Raw genomic sequence first — 26,166 nt, 5'->3', positions numbered from 1 at the left:
CCTAAAATTCTACCAATGAACCAAAGTCGACCATTCACCTTTCAAGCTACAGGCCTTACATGTTCATTACATTTCATTTTGCTTTGCATCTTTATACTTAGATATTTAACTGTTGTGACTGTGTCAAGTAGCACACTACTAATACTGTATTCGAACATTATGGGTTTGTATTTTCTCCTCATTTGAGTTAACTTACATTTTTCTATGTTTAGATCTAGCTGCCATTCATAACACCAACTAGAAATTTTGTCTAAGTCATCTAGTATCTTCCTACAGTCACTCAACGACAACACCTTCCCATACACCATTGCATCATCAGCAAACAGTTGCAAACTGCTCCTTACCCTGTCTGCCAGATCATTTATGTAAATAGAAAATAACAGTGGTCCTATCACACTTCCCTGGGGCACTCCTGGTGATACCCATGTCTCTAATGAACACACACCATCAAGGACAAGTGTCTGTACCTTCTAAAACAGTTGGCAGTATGGTACCATGTTAAATGGTTTTTTGGAAATCTAGGAATATGGAATTTGCCTGTTGCCCTTCAACCATGGTTTGTAGGATGCAATCTGAGTTTCAAATGAGTGCTCTTTCTAAAACCACACTAATTTGTAGACAGAAGCTTTTCCCTCTCAAGGAAATTTATTATATTAGAATTGTGAATATGTTCAAGGATTCTGTAATAAACTGATGTTAAAGATATTGGTCTGTAATTTTTCAGGTGCATTGTTTTACCCTTCTTATATACAGCAGACATCTGTACTTTTTTCTAGTCTCTTGGGACTTGCACTGGGTTGGAGATTCACGATACATTGAAGCTAAGTAAGGTACCAATACTGTAGAGTACATTTTGTAACCTGAACTGGGATTCCATTACGACCTGGCAACTTATTTGCTTTCAAATTTTTCTGTTGTTTCTGTACACCAGTAATATTTATTACTATGAACTCCATACAGGAGTCTGTGTGATGGTCAAATGAGTTGAGTAACTTAGCCTTAGACCTACTTAGCAGTTTTATGTAGGACTAGACTTGTCACAGGCTTGTGGCAAAATCTAGTGGTAATGTATGATAGTGGTAGTTGTTCTGAGCTTTGCACATCAATATTTTTGCATACACATGAATTTTGATTAGCTTTTGCCTGTCATCATTTGCACATTTTCTTTTGAACCGAGAGTGCAACAGCCTTTGCTCTGTCAGCATTTTTTTTCCCATTGCTAAACCAAAGTGAGTCTTTTCCTATCTTAATCCACTAACAAGGAACATGATTCTCCAGAGTATGATTTATAATTTTAACTTTGCCCCTCATTCCTCTATGTACATCGTACTGGAATTAAATGTTGTCAGTTCATAGTCTAAGTGGGATGCTAACAACTGTCTATCTGTTCTTTGTAGCAGGAACACTCTCCTAGTCTTCTTGATTTATTTATTAACTTTAGTAACCAAAGTCAATGTGATGATATCATGGTCACTAATTGCCCAGCAAGACTAATGAAAAACATAATGGGAGATGCTGTAGGAAGATACTACTACTATACAAGTCACCAATGAGAGGTATGGAAACAGGCCTTTGTGTACTCAAACGAGCTTGTAGAATGATGTGCAGCACACAGAGAGTTGATAATGAAAGGCAATAGAGTATTAATAACTTTTGGAACATGTCATCTGTGGACAAACAATGGCTATTGTACGACTTGGGATGAATTAGTGGGCGCAATGGCAATGAAATTGTTTCCTGCAAGTTAAAATGGGTGGCAGACAATCTCTTACATGAAATAAGGATTCCAGCAGTCTGGTCTGATGATTGCACTGAGCAAAACAGAAATATCCAAACTGCAATCATGTATACCTGTCCATTTTAAAGCTCTTCTAAACTGAAAGAAATTCATGAAAAATATATCCTAATAGGATTTTCTCTCCTGAGCTCCTTCCCTTCAGTGAATGGTTCCCATTCGCTTCAGGCACTTATTTTCTCCTCCAAAAGGGACCTGTATTTCATGTGATGCACTTTCTACTTGGTCCTGCTCTACATCGCTCCAACGTGGTTGCTGCCTTTGGACATCTTCAGCCGTGGTCCTCTCCTGCATCCTTCTGGGCTTCCTAGTCTGAGCAGAACCTCTGTCTCTTCTTCTTGGAGCACCCTCCATGAATCGTCTCTTATTTTCCAGGTCTTCCCCTTTCTGTTTTCCACTGTGCATGTCTCTCTCTCTCTCTCTCTCTCTACGCCATGCTTCCGGTCCCAGTCTCTGCCACTTCCAGCATCTGTTTGTGGTTCTGCCACCCAAGATCATAACATCTTCCTCCAGAAGGAGTTTTTTCTATATGATGGCTTCACTGTATGTCCCTTGGGAAAGAATGAATGCGCACATCCATGGCTGCGAAATACATCACAACCGACAGACTCCAGTGAGTTGGCTCCGCCATCTCCTCTGTAGGGGGAAGGGATGCTGCATCTTCAGCTGTCACCTATGTCACAGCTGCTGATTATACAGCAAAATGACTCTACCATCTCCTCCGTAAGGAAGAGGGATGTGGCATCTTGGCTGGCACCTTATGATCCAGCCAACAGACATATGACAGACTACCTGTAAAGGCACACACAAACCAACTGCAACTCATCATATCTACAATAGCTGCAGCAGTGTCTGGGGATGCCACAGCTTTGCTGTTGCCTGCACTAGCTCATCCCCACAGACAATGTGATACAAGCACGTCCCAGTATTCCTCCACCAGATGGCTTTGTAAGACGCTGTCCTGCAGCAAGCCAGTCAGCCTGCGAGTGTGTGAGTTCCAGTTTTAGTTCACAAATCTGACATTGATGTACACCAAGTTCTATTCATCTGAGTGTAATGCATTCTGGCTGGAACCAAGATCAATAGCGTATCAGATACTAACATGCCTACGGCAGTGTTTCCTTATGGTGACAGAATGTTTGCTCATATTGTACATTCACGAACTGTTATTGAGTAGCCTAGTTTCTCATGAGATCAGGGTACTCTTTCGGTCACTTTCAGTCAGAAACTGTTCAGTTGCTATTGAGAACCTAATGTTATTATTTATTCTCTGTATCAGTAATAAAATTCTATTGTTCTTGATTACCTGGGTACATCTCTCTTTTTGAAATGGGCATCACTCACACAGTAGGATGATAAAGAATATGTATTAATTTAAAACACATATATCACCTTCATTTTGCAGATGCTATCTTACTATTTTCCTATTATGCAGATAGATATCATTGCAAGTAGGCAGTGAAGCTCACCAACACTTATCTTCATGAAGCAAAATTTCAGTCCTACTGTTAAACATAGTAAAAATGACAATTAAAAAGTCTGTTCCTAGTTTTCTGAACTGTCAGTTCCTTCATCAGGGAAGAAAGAAGGATCGGTTTTGGAGCACTGGGAAGGAGAGGCAGGTCACTCAGGCTGCAGGATACGAGAGACCTGCCTGATACAAGTCATAGGTGATTTAACATCCAGTCAACATAAGATCATTATAGGGTATCATTTGCAGTGTTACATATGATTCCAGGGGAGTGATGCATATCTGTACCAGCAGAAGATAATTGCAAATGAAAAACATAAAACAAGTTATTTTAAAGGAGAGTGCAAATATTGTGCAAATTTGTTTTTTATTTGCATGTGGAGAACTATGATAAGGGACAACTCATGTTCTAAAGATACGATGACAATCAAAGTAGCTTCACCAGAGGAAGTACATAGAAGTTCTTAGCATCACTGTCGTACTATGGAGAAGTGCAAAGTCCTTTCAGGATATACATGTTTCTGACACTAGATATGAGTTTACACAGACAAATAAAATTTTAATGAAATGTCATACAGGTTCATTCATCCCTGGACAGGCTCCTGCTTGAAGGATTTGTGTTGGACATTATGATCTGACTGAAGTCTTATGTTATCCAGTTGACGTTATATATGTTGCTAGACAAATATGTGGCTGATATATACAGAAGGTGTTCGTACACTATTCAAGAAAAGTCACATTAGGATTTCCCTATAGCCATAACTATGCATGGAGCAGACGACATCTGATATAGCAGTGCAATGGTCAGGCTTCAGTAACTGAATCACGTTCAACAAAAACAAAAACCACAGAGGCTGATGAAACTTCCTGGCAGATTAAAACTGTGTGCCAGACCGAGACTCAAACTTGGGACCTTTGCCTTTCACGGGCAAGTGCTCTACCAACTGAGCTACCCAAGCACGACTCATGCCCCGTCCTCACTACTATACTTCTGCCAGTACCTCGTCTCCTACCTTTCAAACTTTACAGAAGCTCTCCTGTGAAACATGCAGAACTAGCACTCCTGAAAGAAAGGACTTTGCGGAGACATGGCTTAGCCACAGCCTAGGGGATGTTTCCAGGATGAGATTTTCCCTCTGCAGCAGAGTGTGCGTTGATATGAAACTTCCTGGCAGATTAAAACTGTGATTAGATTAGATTAGATTAGATTTACTTTCATTCCAATTGATCCGTAGTGAGGAGGTCCTCCAGGATGTGGAACATGTCAGAAAAACAACAATACATGACAAATATTTACAACTAAAACAAATAAGCTAATGTACCATTCCACAGGTCCCAAGTGGAATGATCGTCATTTTGTAATGAACACTAAGAGTCATTTTACAAATACTAATGCACTGAATTTAAAATAAAAAAGATTTTTATTTATTTATAAGGTAATAAACATGTAATACAACTACTGTAATACTTATTTACAATGAACACATTACTGCACTGAAATGGTGCAGAAGTTAGATTATACTTACACACTTACACACACACACACACACACACACACACACACACACACACACACAGACAAATTTTCAGTGAACACATTACTGCACTGAAATTGCGCAGAAGTTATGTTGTACGGACCGAGACTCGAATTCGGGACCTTTGCCTTTCGCGGGCAAGTGCTCTACCAACTGAGCTACCCAAGCATGACTCCCATCCCATCCTCACAGCTTTACTTCTGCCAGTACCTCATCTCCTACCTTCCAAACTTTACAGAAGCTCTCCTGCGAAACTTGAAGAACTAGCACTCCTGGAAGAAAGGATATTGCGGAGACATGGCTTAGCCACAGCCTAGGGGATGTTTCCAGAATGAGATTTCCCCTTTGCAGTGGAGTGTGTGCTGATATGAAACTTCCTGGCAGATTGAAACCGTGTGCCGAACTGAGACTCAAACTCGGGACCTTTGCCTTTCGCGGCAAGTACTCTACCAACTGAACTACCCAAGCACGACTCCCGCCCAGTCCTCACAGAGGATGATGTTTGTCTCCCCTTGCCTTCACATCAGGTGGATCCCTGTGTCTGAGTGAATCTCTCCTTTCCAAACTGCAACAAACTATCTCTTCTTCCTCTTTGGCAAAATAACTAACAGTTCTAAGAGCTAGAAATTGATTCTTTCTACTTTCATTGTGTCTACTGGCAATACCAGAATTTCACCTCCTGAATGTTATTAATAGGCAGCCATAAAGTATGATTGTAATTTTACTGAATAGAAGATTATGGAAAAAGTTTGAAAGTAGGTATGAAAATCAATTGTAATAAGACTTAAATAACAAATAATCAGCTCATCAAAAGCAAAATAATACACTACTGTTTGGAAAGATGTGATTACAATGAAATTTATTCCCCATATTAGGTACATGAAACTACACAGATGATTACCATTACAGACCTGCATGTGCAATGTGACTGCAGAAATTTAGCATGGAGAAGTGCCACCACATAGTGCAATCAGAGCTGCTAGATGTCATGACATGGAGTCAAAAAGCACATGATTATGCTGCTGGAGAATACTCTGCCATGTGGTTAGTAGGCACATCCACCATGCATCACCTGTCGCTGCAGGAGGACCTGAACAAACAAGTTGGTAACCGACCATATCCCAGATGTCTTCAATGGGCAGTATGTTAGACGAACAGGCAGGGCAGGGAGGTATTGGCACCCATCGTTCTTCATAGAAGGCTTGCACATTCCTCGCTATGTGTGGTCAGATGTTTTCCTGGCGAAATATAGCATGTGGAACAGCCTGCAAGAGGGGCAGTGCCTTGGGCTGTAAAACCACCCTGATACAGTGGTAGTTATTCAGATTGCCCTCAAGACATAGGAGGTGAGATCACGTGTTATAAATTGTGATGCTCAAACCATCACACTTGACGTTTGTCCACTATGCCACTCAACAATACAGTCTGTCCTATTGCATTCACCATGGGGCCATTGAATGTGTATGCAGCCATCACAGTAGGACAAGTTGAAGAGAGACTCGTCAAAAGCACTATATTTTGCCACTCAGCACACCAATGTCACGTTGCCACTCAGCATGCCAATGTTGACATTCACATGCCCCAGACAGTCTGCAGCACTGGTAGGTTCTGATCAATGAAAGCCAATGCAATGACAAGACTGCCACCAGTCCAACCCACAGAAGATGGTGTCCAACTGTTGACTCAGACATTTCCACATCTGTTGCAATGCGCCAACATCACACTAACACAAATGACAAAATTGTTCTCTCTGCAATGGCCAAGTGGACAAGACGGCAGTCATATTGTGTTGTGGTCAAATTGTGCAGTCCAGCACCCTGTCGATGCTGTGTACAGATGTTCTCTCTACACTAGCTGCATATGTGCCTCACTGTTGATGCAGTGTGCCCTATATGAGCCACAATGTGACAAAATGACAGACCTGCCTCCTGGAGACCAGTCATTCTGCCTAGTTAAAACACACTATACCGCACTGTGATGTTGGCGAGGGATAGTGGCACTTGGTTACGTGTTTCCTCTTTGTATGATGTCTTTGTACTGACTGAGTATTGCGTTAACACTCTCTGCTGGGTCACACAAAAGTGGGCACTGTTGGGCCTAAGTGCATGACACCTCTCTGTCATGTAAGTCACTTATTATGGTTCTGCTGTTCTACACATTCTCTACCACTGCTTGTGAGTGTTTCACTTTTTACAAACAGTAGTCTCCAAATAAATACAGATGTACAGAGTCTTAGAGCTCATGCGTTAGTGACACAAGCAGACCACTAGGCAAAATTCTGTCACACAAATATCTGATAGTATTCTTTATAACTCCAAGATTCTAAGTGGAACTTTAAATCCTCAACCAGCATCTCATTTGCTGTACATGATTTCGAGCATTATTGAAAGGTGACTCAGATATTCCTTTAATCTATTTTATTTCTCTATTTTTGAACGTATTTTTTTCAAATTTTTACTTTATTTTAAAGTTTTGTTCAAAAGCATGATATATAATATATTCAAACATCAATCTCTATTCTATTATTAAAATATATAGGTCAAGAGACAGCAGAGGACTTTCAATTTTCACTGTGATTTGATATTTTTTGATACTTCATTAACTAACTAGTCTTCCTTTGGCTAAGAACACTAGGACAAAAACCTATTGTGTAATTTTGGTTTAGATCAATAATTATGTTTTTCTTAATTACCCAGATTACTGTCAAACAGTTAAATATTTTTTTCCACTGATCAATTTGGCACCCTGTTTTGACCACTCAGTTTTAACCACATCTGTCCATTTTTCACTCTTCATTTGCCTATGCAAATCCAAACAAAAATCCATTGTGTAATTTATAGGGTATTTTGGTTTTGCTCCTCTCAAACATTTTACAAAAAGTAAAATAATACAAATTTACAATGAACAAGTGACTACATGTCCTATCCTTATAAAAAGACATACTCTGTGTGTGTATTATGACAAACCATGCATCATTGTAAGTTGATGCATGCATGAATAATTATATGAATAACACACAGAAACAGTTGATAAGTTCTTGTATTTCAAGTAATTGAAGACAGCAACTATATGGACACAAAAAATAGACATAACAGTAAAAGTAGTATGGTGTGCATTTGGTGAACCAAACAAGTTTTCAAATGTGAAAACCAAAAACTGAAGACTTCTCACTCGGCAATCAAGAATTGTATGCTCAGATTTACTAGGAGTGTCATAAATACAAATACATGGACCATGAAATGTAGTGGCATGAAAGGTATAATGATGAATGTAATGAAAATTAAATGAAGATGGGTGAGATATTTAGCCAACTAAGCGGTTGTCAGAGGGATCGCAAAAGTTTTTTGTTAGATTCCAAAAGATAGTAAATTTCGAGTTATGACTTAATAGGAGGTGGTAGATGAGATTACAAAACATGCATGAGTAATATGGATAGATACAGATGAGGCCCACAACTTGTGGTAAAGTCAACGGTGAGATTTACTCCGCATTAGATGTCGAACGGTTGTGATGATGATGAAAATTCTATGACAAATCAGTTGAGTTTTAGTCTCTGTACTTGTTCCATGACTTTTAATCTAAACCTTGATCTGAAAGTTGTTTTATTCATCTGTTATATTATATTAATTGTCTTCATGTATCTTACAATCCTAGTTGATGAGTATGTAATTTTGAATTCTTCTTGTGGCTTTATTAAATTATTGTCTATTCTGAAAAAGTGTTTTTTTTTTTTTGTTTTGTGTGGGTGTAAAATCCACTCTGTGAAATAATATCAGTTAATATATTACTTACCGTATTTACTCAAATGTAAGCCGCACTCGAATCTAAGCTGCACCTGAAAAATGAGACTCCAAATCAAGGAAAAAAATTTTTCCCGAATCTAAGCCGCACCTGAAATTTGAGACTCGAAATTCAAGGGGAGGGAAAAGTTTTAGGCCGCACCTCCAAATCGAAACAAAGTTGGTCCATTGTAATATGAGACACAATTTAGGTCGAATGAATGACGATACAGCTACAGTAGTTTGGTTCGAGTCGTAAGCTTAGCTGTTAAGCTTTACCAGATAGCCATTGCTATGCGTCATATATTTATATGGGTACCCTTCCTTTTTCACGTGCTTCGTCTGGTATGGCTTGCTTTTGTGCACGCTACCGCTGGATTCGTCTCATTAGCAAAACAATGGCAAGAGACCGCTATTTTTTGTTACTTACACCGCTGCTTTCTTTGATAATGATCCGCAAGAACCAAATAATAGACTGCGTATGATAGATGATGTTCTGAACGAGAGTGTAGCGAAAATTTTTCTCCGTTTCTAAATCTTTGCAGGCGTCTCTTTAGTACATTACATTTTGCACAGAAATTAGAGTCATCTTAGATTTAAAAATCTAGTCAGTTGCCGTGCTTCATTTCTGACTGTATCACTATTAGGCATAAGAATAATACGAATATAAACATGACACGATACGTATACTCTTCCGCGTTTACTGTTATCTTACTCTAGTTTTGTAGTTTATTAAGCAGACAGGATTTAAATGAGATGGCAGCAAACATGAAAGAATACATGGAAATGTTTATATTCGTATTATTCTTATGGTGAAGAGAATACTGCATGTGATTCACAATTCAAGTTCCTATTAGCAACCATCTCTTTTCACAGGTAGGAAAAAATTCAGAACGTAGAGTTGGCCATATTGACAAACATCCCAAACAGTCTTGCCAGTCGGATTTTCGTAGTACATTGAAATGCTGCTACATTCAAAGATGAACAATACGGAATTTGTATTTACTTCGTTGGATAATGTATGAAAATGCAGTGGTCGAAACTTGGGGCGGAGAAAAAAAAAGCTCGTCTTCCACCCCCCCCCCCCCCTATTTTTTTTTTTTAATTTATTTACTGCCGCAGAGATTTTGTCGCCAGTATTTATCTTTGTGCCTACAAAGCATACCTGTGTAGCGCTACATATATTCGACGGCAGAAGTTAGTTGTGGCGGAACCTTCCAACATTTTTAGTACTTCCACTTGCTTTGCACTCGATTTTAAGCCACAGGCGGTTTTTTGGATTACAAAAACCAGGAAAAAAGTGCGGCTTAGATTCGAGTAAATACGGTATATCTGGATTATTTAGCACAGTGTGGATACTATATAAACAAGAACTATTCGTACACAATACCTGCATGTCTCAAAAGTACTTATATAAAACAAAGTGCATTATGTTTGTGGAGGAACTGCTCTATGGGTTGCATCATTATGTGTATAAAGAACTGTCATAGAAGGCAGTTTCTGAAACTATTCATCTACAATGAAATGAACAACCAAGGATGGTGGTGCTGAAGTTACAATGTAAGCCCATATATGGGAGTCACAAAGGACAAATTTTCATCTGACTAATTTAATTTAAGTACAACAAAAAGACTCTCACAATTAAAGTGTGTGAGTGTGGTTTCAGCTACCTGAGACTGCAGTCATGTGTGTGTGTGTGTGTGTGTGTGTGTGTGTGTGTGTGTGTGTTGTTGATGAAGGCCAATGGCTGAAAGCTTTAATTGTAAGGGTCTTTTTTGTGCCTATCTGCAACTCAACATCTCTACTATATGGTGAGTGGCTACTTTCCTTCTCATAATATTGTTACATTCGATCCTGGATTTTCCATTGTTTAATTTAACTTTTCAATATGACAGGATTGACAGGATATTTTACATATGACAGAATAGGTCCCTAAAAAGGCCAAGACTGCTTCTTTTTTAATTCTTCTCCAAGTTAAAATGCATTCCACCTCTAATGACTTCGAATTTTTTATTTATTTATTTATTTATTTTTTAAAAAAAGTCTGGGTTGCTGCAGCTCTCAATGTTGGCCTACATTGTGAATGTCTCTTAATCTCAGCAGAAGTACTGTAGCCCACATCCTCTTGAACCTCTTAATTGTAGTCTCCATCTACAATTTTTAACCTGCACACTTCCCTCCACTACCGACTTAACAATCCCATAATGGTTGAGGATAATCAAACAATAATAACAATTTCTTTTCTTCATGATTCAGTTAAGTACCTTTTCATTAGTCACCTCGTCCAGCCATCTAATCTTCAGCAGTCTTTTGTAGCACCACATTTGGGTATTGCTCTGTTACTGGACACTTTCTCTTCCAGTAATTTCAGTAAAATTCACCCCTAAATTTTTGATGAAAGAAGACTAATTCTTCTTTTTAATATTTTTGTTTTAGAAAGTGAAGTATGAAATATATTTAACAATTAGAGCAGTAACATAATATTTTTTTACTATTGTCTTCCACAGAATTTAGTCATAGAATTATATTGAAAATTAACTTAAAACGTGATTACATGATCAATACCTCTTTACCAATACTGTAGTCAATAGTGTATCAAAAAAATCTAAAGGTTATCACAGTAAATTCTAAGTATATGTCCAAAAACTATAAACAAAACTGTCCCTAGGAGACCATTCCACTAGTCAACAAATGCTTAGAGAAATCACTGGGACGTACAATGCCAAAAACCAACAAATCCCAGAGTTTTGGCAAAGGATAAACTGTTATAATTCTTCGTTCAGTCAATGGTATTGATTTTTCCTTGTTCCTTTTTCATGGCTGTCTTCTGGTTTCTCTTAATTTTTCTGAATATACTTGGGGTGTTGACATGGGAAAGCACATAAATTAAAAAAGCTGTATTTTACTGGAGAAGCATAAAATGTTTGTGAGAGAGTTAAAAACAAGTTTGTTTATAGAAACTGGGGGGAAAGGGGATGGGGACACACATATACAACTAATGTGAAAGAAAGAAACTGAAATAATACTAAGACTTAAAACAAGTGCTTGTGTTAACAATACTTATTTTTTCGGATGGGGTTCGCCTTTAGCAAAACACAATTTTGTTTTATATCCCAAACATGTTTCACTGCAGTTGCAGCATCATCAGCAGGCTTTTATTTTATGGCTGCTGAACATAAAGAATGTTCTTTACTGTTTGTACATACGTAAACATTAGTTTTTAAAATTGTAGTTACAAATTTGTGAAGAACACATGAAATTATGTATTCATACTTTTTTTACCTAAGTGAAAAGAACATTCTTTATGTTTAATATCCATAAAATAAAAGGCCACTGATGACGCTGCAGCTGCAGTGAAACATGTTTGGGATACGAAACAAAATTGTGTTTCGCTAAAGGCGGACCCAATCCAAAACCGTAAGTATTGTTAAAGCAAACAAGGACAAAAGAGCTTCAACCTCAAGATGTGTTAACAATAAAAAGTTGAATAAAAATCAACTCTAATAAGTTTTAAATTCGTTTTCTTTGTAAAATGAGTGATGTTTTTCACATAAAAACTGTAGCATAGAAAAATTTTCCGTTTAGGTTCACTAATTAAAGTTCTGGTTTCAAGAGGTAGATGAGGTGTCATCTCAAAGATGGTGTCCAGGAAATGCCCTCTCTTCATAATATTGGCATTACTCCAGGAGGGAAAATCAGTTTTTGATAACCAAGAGAAAGTACTGACTTTGAAGGTCATTGTGTTTAGTTTGCTTCTGCCAAGTGATGGAAATCTTCATGATGCATGAAGACGACATTGAATGATTGTATGTGCTCTGCTTGATTAACATCTGTCTTCCAAAAGGATGAGATTCAGACTCATATCCTTGCAGCCATCTCTTTTTTTATTGTCACAATGTGTATTAGACAAATAATAAAATGTTTTTATTTTACGATGTTTGCTTCCAAAACTCATAATACAGCTTACATTCATAAAGTTGTTTGCTGCCTCAAGACTTGTAAGTGATCAAACAGAAGCTTTTAAAAATAACAATAATGATGATGATGATGATGATGATGATAATGATGATAATAATAAAATAATAATAATAACAAAAAAATGCTGTTGGCAGTGTGACAATAGTGAAAAGTATGATGGTTACTCTTGCCCCGTGAGATTACCATCCTGCGATGTGGGGTTGCTGTCAAACTTGTCACGAATTCCACCCTTGGACAGTAGGAACTGAACTATTTGATCTACAGACTTACTAGATTTGCTGTATCACTTCCATTGGTCTGTATTATGTTATTCACCAAAAAAATCATTTTTTATATTTCTTCAGTGACTTTCGTGCTTTCCCATGTGAATGTCTCAGTTAACTCTCTTTACCATACTGACATGGTTCCATGCATGCTATCCATCTGTCCAGCTTATTGGTAATGGGTCTGTCCAGTCTTTCTAAATGAGTAAAATTATTGTTCCCATGAGACAGTGACACATGATAAACTAAAAAGTGAATCTTTGTAATTTTGTGCATCTTGCATATAACCTACCAAGAAACGATTTCTTGGAAAGATATAAATTTTATTACAAAGTTGATGACAACTGAACAATTACCTTCACTGTGACAATGAAAGTAACATGACAAAGATGTAACAGCATCAGTTTTGTTACCTGTGCCGCAACTGTGACTGCCACTGGAAAGCGGATCCAGCCTCCACTTTGGATTGTATCAATTTTGCTACAACATCCCGAGAGTGAACATCAATTGTGCAGATAGTCATTATCTTTTGTCGATCCTGTTTTGTCAGTTCTCCAAGCAGTAATGAAATTAAAGTGCTTAGTTGCTGAATCTGTTAAAACAGTAAAGATAACATGATGCACAAAATAAGAATGCCTTTATATCAGAAATTATTCCCTTAAATTCTAAGGAAAGCGCACTGAAAACTTTTTTTGCACTCCGAAACTTAATCTTTGAATAAAAAATTTAAATAAGACTACTTTGCGTGTACACAAGACAAATGCAGTGCTGCTCAAACAATAAAATGCCGTATCTACTGACAAGACAACAGTTGTTACAGATCCATCATTAGCAAGTTGACCAAATCTCTTCTTCTTCTGCTTTGTCTTTTTACCATTTCTTTATGTGGTCATCACTGTCATATAGGTTTTGGCAATGTTATTGGCAGTTATGGGCTGAATGACCTTCCTGATTCCACACTCCCATCAAGATGTTTCTGTGTACCCCCATATTCTGTGTACCCCATCTTTCTGCATCTAGAGGTGCATACCTTACCCCATCTGTCTTTACCTAGAGTAAAGCACACGGTCAAGTGTGAGAACATTTTCTAGATGTTTGTGTATTGTGTATCTGAGGTGGGATATTGGAAACAGCCCAGTATTTACCTTTTTAATGGACTCAGTTATCTGGGTAGATAAATTTAGATGACCAAATGATAATACTAAAACATCTTAAGTTAGGTATCATTAACTAAAGATGTATTGTATCATCCAGTATGATAAATAGTGATTTAACTGCATTATTTAGAAAAAAAATTAGTAGAACAGTGGAGTGAAGTTAATTAAGCAGAAATTGCAGATGATAAGAATTTTGATTTTCTCTTAAATTCTTTCCTACAACACTGTTAATTTAAATGTATCTTAAAAGAGGAATGAATTGGAGAGAAAAGGGGATTAACACCTAAATCAAAGTAATGTGCAACAAGAATATGTTATTCAATCCAAACAATTAGTTATAATTAAGAAATGAAATTTGAGATTCCGCAATCATAAAGGATGCACCACAGCAAATAAAATGAACAAAGAAAAAAAAGGATCAAACTGATCTGTAGTATTATTAAAAAGAGAACAAATTGTGAATTACTGAAATATTATGCTGATTTGAGATTTCTTACCAAGTAATTACTCACTAAGTATTTATTTCCCAACAGACTGAAATATAATCAATGAAAGTAGAGATAACTGAATAACATTTAACTGGGGACCCATCTTCCTTCTTCCACCACTTTTAAAAATGTGATAGCCTATGACAAACTACAAATTTTGAAGACAAACATCTTTTAAATAATTTCTCTGCTTGGCTTCTGCCAAATCTTGTCTACACAGAAAACCACGTTAGAATTTACTGTCACTTGGTGCTGCTAAACGATACATATTCTCTTACTATTTTCTGTTATGTCAAGAGCTTTCATAAAGGAGATGACAAAATTTTGTTAGGGAACTGATGAGTTATAGTATTAAGGATACCTTCTGACCTGGATAAAGTCTCAGTTCAATATTTAATATGAAACAAAATTTACAGATGTTGTACTGCAATTCTTTAATAATTTAGAACAGACTAAACCATCTCATATTTCGATGCAATACCTGAAAACAGACACAAAATTTCAAGTGTTTCTATATGCATTTGTTGTAATGGTTAACAAGGATCAAATATATTGAATAAGTAATTGAGTATTGTCTTCTGTCAGGCATTGACAGAAAATCAAAAAGTAACTCACAGTACCAGAATTACATTACTAAATAAGTAATAGTGTTATTAGTTTTTGTTTCTCTCTCTATACAATATATGAATTGATGTAATAGAAGGACTAGATCTATAACTAGTAAAAAAGTCAAAGTACAAACGGAAACTTAATGTTCTTTCACTTTTTCTACATTATTAAGCTGCCATTTCACTTTCTGAAGCAAATGTCTTCAATTTACAGTTTATTTGTGTTAAACAGGGATCTTTCATAGAAATGATAGGGTTGGCAACAATTTTCACAGTAATTGTGTGAAAGAACTACCAGGAAATCACCTATATTAACTATAGGAATTGAAGTCTCTGGTGTTTTCCATTTCACATGTTTAATTTATGAACCCCTCATACAGAGCTAAAGTTAACGATTTTCTACGCACAGTAAGAAAGTGGCAAACATTTATCAAGGCACAGAGAAGATGACTATGGATTTAAATTTGTAAGATTTCAAATAAAATCTATGCTACCTAGCAATTAGATCACATGTCACTGATGCCATAGACTGGAATTTTGCTAGTGCATTGTTTTCAAATGTCACCAAGAATCAAATACGCACCTCCTAAATAACATAACTGATGTTTGGTCTGCAGAATGAGGTTTGCTTTTCATAACTGCAATGAAATTTACTGACAGATGAAAATTGTGGACCAGTATGAGACTGAATCCAGACACTTAAAAAATCAAGAAGTTTTGTTACAACATACAGCCTACAAGCATGTGTTAAATTTAGTCTGTGAATAAACCTGAGCCATTGTCTATCATATTTTTCTCCAAAAGATTCTAGTTAAGCTCTGTATACAAGAGAATCTCTTTGGAACTTGGGAAAGAAGGGTGAGATACCACTGCCGGCAAATTGAATCTTTGTGGTGGACAATAATTCAGACTCATAAACAGTCTTTAACACCATAGCCAGGGATTTTACATGTGTCTGTATGTCTCTCATCAATCAATTGGTTTCCTCTCTCAGTTTCGTTTATTTATCATTATCTATACATTATACCGGCCCACAACTACACGAAGTGAACTGCACATAATCATCAGTACAAAGGGACTCTGTTCTGTCTTCGAGATATGCTGATCCTAGAACCTCATGGGTGTACCTCTGTAAAGTTTTGAACAGCATAATGAAATGGCAGTTAGAAACAGAATGATACACAACAACACATGACTGAAAAAGTATTGTTGCCACTAAAACATCTATCAAGTTGGTAACCAATAAAGCACTTATTATTTAGGTTTCAAGTTATACTAATCCCGATATCCAAAGTAGGTAAGATATCTTTTAATTCACAGTTTTAGCTTACCTGTTTTTTCTGGTAGTCCTTTAAAGCATTTTCATAGCCCTCCTCAAGGGTTGCAAACGCTAGATTAACTTCTGTACACCACCAGATTTGCGTACCACAAAGTGAAACTTGTGCAGGAAAATCAAACAGCCACTGATCACGTGGTTTTTCTTCATAAAGTACCACCCCTTCACCAAAGTAATGTCGGATAGATACACGCATGGCTGCCTGCAGTCGGTTTAGCCATTGTTCAACCTAAAAGAGTTACTTGTTATTTTATATGTTGTGAGACCAAAATTTATATTTTGCAAATATTATGTACTCAAAAAAGAGTTCATATGCTTCTTAATGAATATGGGAAGTATTTGTTCTATTGTCTATAACTTTGCTATTAAAATGGGAGAATTCATAGGATTCAACTGGATAATATTCAGTTTTATGATTAACGTCTATATCTTGATCTTCAACACTCCAAATCATTATAGCATACTATTAATAAGAACAATAAGGCACATATGAATACTGAAGAAAGTTTTTAAAATAATTGAATAAAACATGAACAAATGAAATAAATAAAATAGTCTAACATTTCAAAGTCTAGTAATTGCTTAAAAGTATTGAGAAGATTTTGAAACTTTGACAGTTCAAAGAATATTTATGAAATGTAATTAATATTTTTGATAAAATGATAAACATATCCAGCAATTATCTATTCTCTTCTCTAAACATACAATCCAAGGCTTCAACCATCCATGCCTGTCTTGTTTGTTTCCTTACATAGTCTACCAATATTTTAAGAGGCCATCATCAAGGTTGTTTCTAATCTAAAGAATTAGACAGTTAAAAGCCATGTGATGATAGGGCATAAATTATTTAATAAGCTTTACTTGTACCAGACCTTTCTGCATGTATTTCATGCTGATTAGCAGCTCACCTATCTGTGATTTTAATTAATTTTTAATTGTAATATAATATTGTAATTTTAATAGCTGACGTAAGTATTCCTATTCAGGCACATTAGGAATTTACGTTTGAATACAAAAATCAGTTTCTTTTATAAAGTCCATGAGTTTTGATGCTTCTGTTCATTTCTGCCATTTGTTACCATTAGACATTTTCAGTTGCTAAAGGTGCATAAATCCACTCACTAATCTGATGACATTTATGCTACTCTTGTTAAGTTTGACTTTCTAATTTCTAACAAGTCAATAACATAGATTTTGGTCTTCTGTAAATAATTCTATATTTGCTCAGTTCGTTTTTCCCAAGCACCTTGTTGTGGTGTGGTTTTCTATTCAAAGACTGATTTGATGCAGCTAGTCACACTAGTGTAACCTGTGCAAGTCTCTTCATCTCTGCCTGCTATTGTGACCTATGTCCACTTGAATCTGCTTATTGAAATCAAACTTTGGTCTCCCTCTGTTACTTTCAATACACCCTCCCCCCCACCCCCATTACTAAACTGAAGATTTCCCGAAATTACTTTTCTCCCTAATTTGGGATAACATCACTAAGCCTCACAACTGGCTTAAAATACTACTTAGTTGGTATTCATCACTCAGGGAGATCTGCACTAGTTCACACATTCCCCTCCCATTACTACTCTATAGCATGTCCTTCTTGATCTTTTTAACTACCTCAGTACTACTAAAATTAAGTTGCATTTTTTTCCCACTCATGTCTCTGCATTTCAGAACTCCTTTAGTTGACTGCATACTTTTTCCAACAGATTCCACAGCAGTGAGGCTGTTAGAGATGTCTAGACTAAAGCTAGCAGAACTGTAGCAACTTTTGAACCTCTTGCCTGTTCTGGTAGCTTTAACTACTACAGTCCAGTTACATGCCCTATCCATAACCTAACTAGTGCTAACTGCAGCTCACAAGTGTTCTAATACTGTTTGTGCTACTGATGGATCAGATTTGAATTTTAAGATCAGTTACTCTTTCTCCATAACCAGTAGTGGCAGGCACATCATCCACTAAGTCACGAGGCAGACAAAAGTGTGTGTTGACACCTACCAGCATGTGCAGGCCTCTCGCAAATACACAACTTTCTTCAATGATTCTTAAATCAATTGCTGGCAATGATTAATTTGTACTCTGTGTAAAATTCTATGTCACAGCTTCACTTTTCTTTACTTTTCTCCAGTCCATTTTTTTACAATACTTCCTTCCTCTCCTCCTCCTACTACTGAGTTCCAAGTTTCCCATTTCAATTAAATTTCTGTCTCCCTTACTGTGCTAAATAATTTCTTACATCTCACAATACTTACATTTTTTAATCACTTTATCATATGTGTAACTAATGCACATTCATTCATTGTGTTCCGTAGGTCCCATCAAGAATGGGAACCTTCGGGGATGTGGAATGAGTCAAGGTACACATTAACAAAAGACAAGTAAATCTTAGAAACTTAATCTATATATTGCATTAACAATGAACTATCACTATACTGCTTAATGACAGTCATGCTTATGCTAGCAAAATTTAATCAACTAATTAGCAGAAAGCTGCTACTTGAATTTAGGTGTTCGCTACCAGTTCTAATAGATAAATGCTATTTATCTACTACTGATAACTTAATATTTACTTGGTTGCAATATTTACCTACATATGTAAATACTGAGCCATATTTACAGTATGCTTGTCATGTGGTTTTCCAACGTACTCTGCTACTTGCCATGCAGCTAAGAGAATTTTTCAATCCTTGAGTCTAGATATTCAGATAATTTGTAAAAATAATGGCTAGTGAGATATGTGTTTAATTTTCTTTGGACTGACAGGGGTTCCAAATTTCTTACTTTATTATCAGAGAATTATTATTTTTTTCTCATACTGTGACTGTGCAAATCACAATTCAGAAGAATCTAATAGTATACAAGATGACTCCCCTAAAACTTGCACCACAAATATTGCAGAAATGTAAAGTGCTATTAATGTGAAGTTTTCACAAAACAGATTGGTAGTTAGGGGCTTACTTTGTTAGTTAATAAACAGATTGTAATAATATTTAGAAAGTATATTTTTTGGGCTAACAGCACTTTAAATATGGAACAATGTCTACTGACATTAACAAAGTAAAAGCAGGATAAGTTAGAATATCAGTGGTGTCTGTTGCAGGATTCTAGTGCGAGTCATTTACGAGATATCGTATTTTGAAAAGTTTTCACACTGACACTTATTTGAGCCATTCAGCCTGTGCAGTTGCTAGGTATGATGTTGTTTTGTTTGCTTACAGTGTGCTTATGTGTTCCATGAGTGCACTGCAACTTTAGTCAGTTAGTGTGTGTCAGTCCAAGCAGTACACTGTGAGTGGATGATGGCATTTACCGATGCAGAAAAAGCTAACATGCTCATGGTAATGGATAGTGTAGGAAGAATGCAGTTCATTTTTGTACAGTGTGTGCGGCAAGACATCCCAATGGACATAAACAATCTCAGCTACTATTTATCAGCCTCTTCAACCAGTGAAAGTGGTACTGTAACACCTACATAGGCAGGTGTCCTTCACATTTGCCATCGACAAATGTTCCATCCCTATGACATCTCTCTCCATCAAGAGTTGCATGGAAACAATTATGAGACTCATGTTAACTTCTGTACATGGGCATTAAGACAGGATTTTTGAGACATATTACGTATCTTGTTTTGTGATGAAGCTACATTTACCAATCATGGCCAGGTAAACTGCTGAAACATGCACTATTGGTCTGTTGACAATCCTCACTGGCTTCGTCACATGGAATGTCAGCATCCATGGAGTATAGACGTGTAGAATGGGATAACAAGCCATCAGCTCATAGGACCCTTTTCATAGATGGAACACTGAATGCCCAAACTATCATAGTTTCCTAACAGGCCATCTTCCACAGATGCTATAAGACTTTTCAGGCAAAAAGGAATACAGACGTCTAAAAATGAGAGTGACAGGAAGTGAAAAATGGCTAAGCAGGGATGGTTAGAGGACAAATGTAAGGATGTAGAGGCTTATCTCACTAGGGGTCAGATAGATACTGCCTACAGGAAAATTAAAGAGACCTTTGGAGAAAAGAGAACCACTTGTATGAATATCAAGAGCTCAGATGGAAACACAGTTCTAAGCAAAGAAGGGAAAGCAGAAAGGTGGAAGGAGTATACAGAGGGTCTTTTCCTAAGAAAACCACTCTTCAAAAGTCATGGAAAGAAGTTTGTCATAGCCTAAAACAAAGCAAGAACTTTCAAAAATAATTAGTCACACCCTGCAGATTTAGAAACTCTTAAATGATATCCAGCCTCCTAATGTAGAGGAATTGCTAGCTGAAAGTAATACTGCTGCTATTACCAATGAAGAACTCAATGATGATCAGATCATCGATCTTAGTCTGTAACATTATAGAGTCAACTCACCCAGGCCTCCCTGCTCGACCTTCACATTTTTCGACAAAAATTTATGTGAACATTTGCATAACATTTTTTGTCAAAAATTTATGTGAACATTCGCATACATCCCCAATGAACATTGGTAGCATTTAATGTTCTTCGAAGCAATACTGACCAAGATATAGTCACTTGTTTGTTTCGTGCCCAACTTTGACTTTAATTATTTAGCATTGTTAGCCCATGATGGACAATCAAGCACACCTTTAGTCAGCAAAATCATAGTCTTTCTAATGAGCCTAGTTTGGAGAGTTTTATAGAACAGTGTTTTTTGCAAATTCAGGTTGAGAATACCACATTTTTTATCTTTTAAGAAAATCTTCAGCTTTGTACTTACATTGTTCAGTACTGGAAAGTGGTACATAATTGAAACTTTATATTTGAGAACCTTGTGTTGTTAGGTTACTAAATGCCAAGTTTCATGTTCATCATACCTTTAGTCCCTGAGATATAAGAAGTCAATCTTTGAAATGTCTTTGGGCACCATTTCTTCAAGTGATTTTATCTAAAATTTTCCACCTGAATATGGCTCACAAAATTCTGCTCATTATTATTCTTAAGAGAATGCTTATAGTGCTATATGGTGGCAAATTTCATTTGTTTCAACAAAATATTGCATGAGATATAAGAGCTCAAAGCTGCCAGAAATTCACGGTCACTCTGCACAAAGCTACACATGCAGTCAAGCAAGAGACTATATCTCGGTAAGTACTACTTTGACAAAAATATAGCTTCACCAATGTTCACTGGGGACATGTGTGAATGTTCACACAAAATTTCATGTAAATCCGTGGTGGCTGAGTAGAAAAATATACTGAAATTACACAATTTGACAGTGAATGACACAATAGTGTTTGGCAAGAGTGAGATGATGATGATTAATAGGAAGAAGAGGAGAGGACCAGCCACTCTGCAGCAACATTTGAGACTATACTCAAATATCTGGAATAAAAGCCAACATGTCGGAAAGAACAAACACCACACATATATATAATTAAGTTGAGGAGGGCCATTGATCTCTTCAGAGCAGATGCACAACAGGCTTGAACTCTTACAGAAATGGGCGAAATGCCTTGAATAATGACAATAATGGGCAAGGTGCTCTACATTAGTAGTGTGCGGATAGGCTGAGAATTTGGATCTGACAGGAGGAATGCTACAGTAGTCCATGCAGTTGGGATGACTACTGTGTCTGGATGGCTTAGTGATTTGAGCATATGCCTAGTACCTAGGAGACCCAGGTTTGAATCCCAGTCTGGCCCACATTTTCAAATTGTCCCATTGATTTAAATCAATTCTCACTCTCAGCCAATATATGTAATTCTTTTGTGTTGAAATTTGTATTTGCCACACCAGGGTGGTACTGCGAACTGCATAATTATTTTTCAATCAGATGGGGAAAATAATTCTCATATACAAAGTCCTTCAGAATATTGCGAAAGAGATTGCATTCACAACTGACAAAGCTGAGGGGGAGAGACATTTTGGTGAGGAAAGAGTGGCATGATATCAGTGTAGAGGTAAACCTACAAAGCTTAAGCTTATACAAAATGCCTAAGAAAGACTGCAAAATTCTCAAAGAAACTAAAACAACAAACAACTATTTAATAAAGTTTCAACTGTGAATGAGATATAAGTCCAACTATTCTCACTCAGTTTTAGGTGGTTCTATGGCAAAGGCTATCACTCACACAACACGAATGTGATTTCATCTGATTTAGAAGTATAATGTTTCAAAGCTACATGCACTGTAGGAGAAAATGCCATCAAAATTGAACTTTTTTTACTTACTGGTCCTGTGCATTCACATATAGAACTAAACTCAACATATTCTCCATCCTTAGCAATCATCCCTTTAGCACGCTTTTCATCATTCCCTTGTTCATCCTTTGTAAATTTCAGATGTGCCATTGAATCAAATAGCTTTGTTAAATGCCTGTAATATATAATATTATTCAGATGACTGAGGAAGGAGTTTTGTTAATTAGTAGATGACAGATTAACTCTGGCATAAACTGGCTATTAATTTACACTACACTTGGCAACATTGTGTATTTCACATTGAGAAACACAATTAAAGAACACCCACCAATAGGGAAAATAGTGTTTTGGTTTATTTTGTTTCACTTTAAAGACACAAATGATATTGTTTTTCTTTTATGTTTTATTCAGACAATTTCATTTATTTTTAAGTGAATGATAAAAGCCAGGCCTCAACTCGAATGCAGGCTCCATCAGTCAAGTCATCAAATCAGATAGGTGTTTTATGTGTTTTTAGGTATCATCTTCCATGCTATTTTTCCAGTTTGTTGTTACTATTACTGTACGACACTTGGTTAGGATAGTTGCCAAATAAGTTTATTTGTCAATGACATGGAGGCTGAACAGTCAAGCTTTCCATAACTAACTAACTTTAGCTCGCATGGACCCACAGAAACTGTTCCTAGCAGCTGTAAAAATCTGTAATAATGGAGAATTTTGTGATCTGCAGCCATCATAGTTAGATCACATTACACACATCTAATCTAATCTGAATTCATTGTGCATATTGAGTGTACTGACTTGCGATAATACGCAGTGTTATCTGGAAAGTTGGTTCAGTGAACTAAAAAGAAATTTTAATTTTATGGCTTATACTGGAAAAAGTGACAAATGTGACTTGGTAAATTGAAAGTACTTAGTGAGAAATAGGTTCTCAGCAGAGGTCCTATCAAAACTGATGGACTAATACCTGTTAGCTACAATTGTTCATCTGAAAAATAAAGTATAACCTCACAGAGCACATGACATACAGTACAAACAAAAATATTTATTTTCCTTTTTAAATGGTCTATGTAATATAAATATAACATAATCAAATTTGTGTCATACCAATAATATACCTAAATAATTGCTCCAAGTATTGATGAACCTCATGGGCACAATATTTCAGCAAACACACATACTGCCATACCCAGATGCACCTGTTTATGCAACATGTCCAACTTTTAAAATGTTGTGCCTCCTGGAAACCAGTATACAGCCAAATGCTGAAGAATTATGCTTTCCATGTACCCATATGTGCAACAAAAAATGTACCTTGTAAAATAATTGAGCAACAACAATACCTTCATAAAATACACCAACAATTTTAAAACTGTTGATACTATTTACCCCTGGACCAGCTTTCTGACTCATTGACATGCATATTTTCATTATTGAATGGCTTAATAACAGTAATATACAATACCTTGCAACAACTTTTGGCAAATTTCCATTAGACAAGATATCCAGCAGGTCAGCAGATGAAACGAAGTAGAACCTTGGGAATGCAAGTCTCTTTGTTTCCAGATATTCTGCTAATGCTTTTTCACAAAGTGTAAGTTCACGCTGAAGTTCATCTAGTTGCTGAATAACACCCTCCTTATTAGTTGCTTCCACTACATTTGGTGTCTTTGCCATTTCCTCCATTAGTTTCTACAGGACCATAATTTACAAAAAAGAAATATCAGTAAAAATGCTGAGCAGTACGGGATTACTTCCACAATGTGTGCACCTTAATAAGTCTTTAGTGCATCCTAAACTCAACAGAAAAAATGTATTTATGGAAAATAACTACCATACAACTGGGCTGTTATAGTTTATAAGCTATTGTGTCAGCAAATACTAATTTGCATTAATTGAAACTTACTGAACCATTCACTTCCTCACATAAAATATCATGCTATTCGCACTGAACTCAATTACTGCACAAGTGAAAAACTGCACTGTGTTTATCTGTGGATAATGATTATTATACAATGTCAAGCCACATCATGATGAGTACCTGTTAACACCCAGATTAATTGCCATTTGCAGTACAAACAAATATTAGGACCCTAGCCAACTTACATTTGTGCCATAGAGAACACAGATGAGCTGAAAGTGATTTAATTTGGTGCTGATAGGGTTCCATACCCCCCCCCCCCCCCCATGAACCATGGACCTTGCCGTTGGTGGGGAGGCTTGCATGCCTCAGCGATACAGATAGCCGTACCGTAGGTACAACCACAACGGAGGGGTATCTGTTGAGAGGCCAGACAAACGTGTGGTTCCTGAAGAGGGGCAGCAGCCTTTTCAGTAGTTGCAAGGGCAACAGTCTGGATGATTGACTGATCTGGCCTTGTAACAATAACCAAAACGGCCTTGCTGTGCTGGTACTGCGAACGGCTGAAAGCAAGGGGAAACTACGGCCGTAATTTTTCCCGAGGGCATGCAGCTTTACTGTATGATTAAACGATGATGGCGTCCTCTTGGGTAAAATATTCCGGAGGTAAAATAGTCCCCCATTTGGATCTCCGGGCGGGGACTACTCAAGAGGATGTCGTTATCAGGAGAAAGAAAACTGGTGTTCTACGGATCGGAGCGTGGAATGTCAGATCCCTTAATCGGGCAGGTAGGTTAGAAAATTTAAAAAGGGAAATGGATAGGTTAAAGTTAGATATAGTGGGAATTAGTGAAGTTTGGTGGCAGGAGGAACAAGACTTCTGGTCAGGTGACTACAGGGTTATAAACACAAAGTCAAATAGGGGTAATGCAGGAGTAGGTTTAACAATGAATAGGAAAATAGGAGTGCAGGTAAGCTACTACAAACAGCATAGTGAACGCATTATTGTGGCCAAGATAGATACGAAGCCCACACCTACTACAGTAGTACAAGTTTATATGCCAACTAGCTCTGCAGATGACGAAGAAATTGAAGAAATGTATGATGAAATAAAAGAAATTATTCAGATAGTGAAGAGAGACGAAAATTTAATAGTCATGGGTGACTGGAATTCGAGTGTAGGAAAAGGGAGAGAAGGAAACGTAGTAGGTGAATATGGATTGGGGCTAAGAAATGAAAGAGGGAGCCGCCTGGTAAAATTTTGCACAGAGCACAACTTAATCATAGCTAACACTTGGTTTAAGAATCATGATAGAAGGTTGTATACATGGAAGAACCCTGGAGATACTAAAAGGTATCAGATAGATTATATAATGGTAAGACAGAGATTTAGGAACCAGGTTTTAAATTGTAAGACATTTCCAGGGGCAGATGTGGATTCTGACCACAATCGATTGGTTATGACCTGTAGATTAAAACTGAAGAAACTGCAAAAAGGTGGGAATTTAAGGAGATGGGACCTGGATAAACTGAAAGAACCAGAGGTTGTACAGAGTTTCAGGGAGAGCATAAGGGAACAATTGACAGGAATGGGGGAAAGAAATACAGTAGAAGAAGAATGGGTAGCTTTGAGGGATGAAGTAGTGAAGGCAGCAGAGGATCAAGTAGGTAAAAAGACGAGGGCTAGTAGAAATTCTTGGGTAACAGAAGAAATATTGAATTTAATTGATGAAAGGAGAA

At 36.9% G+C, this 26,166-nt stretch overlaps 1 protein-coding gene across 1 annotated transcript in view; it reads right to left on the bottom strand.

The window, feature by feature from the left end:
• Positions 1–26,166, bottom strand: part of LOC126176568 (dynein beta chain, ciliary) — a 790,269-nt gene that overhangs the window by 420,288 nt on the left and 343,815 nt on the right. Inside the window, exons 31-34 of the mRNA XM_049923728.1 lie at positions 24,031–24,257; positions 22,593–22,737; positions 16,406–16,639; positions 13,235–13,413 (exon numbers count right to left, since the gene is read on the bottom strand). Of these exons, the coding sequence (XP_049779685.1) occupies positions 13,235–13,413; positions 16,406–16,639; positions 22,593–22,737; positions 24,031–24,257 (785 nt within the window). The remainder of the gene's footprint in view (positions 1–13,234; positions 13,414–16,405; positions 16,640–22,592; positions 22,738–24,030; positions 24,258–26,166) is intronic.

The sequence above is a fragment of the Schistocerca cancellata genome, chromosome 3, assembly GCF_023864275.1.
Source record: "Schistocerca cancellata isolate TAMUIC-IGC-003103 chromosome 3, iqSchCanc2.1, whole genome shotgun sequence".
Taxonomy (NCBI): Eukaryota; Metazoa; Arthropoda; class Insecta; order Orthoptera; family Acrididae; genus Schistocerca; species Schistocerca cancellata.
The sequence above is the reverse complement of the archived record's forward strand: the minus strand, read 5'-3'. Positions and strand labels throughout refer to the sequence as shown.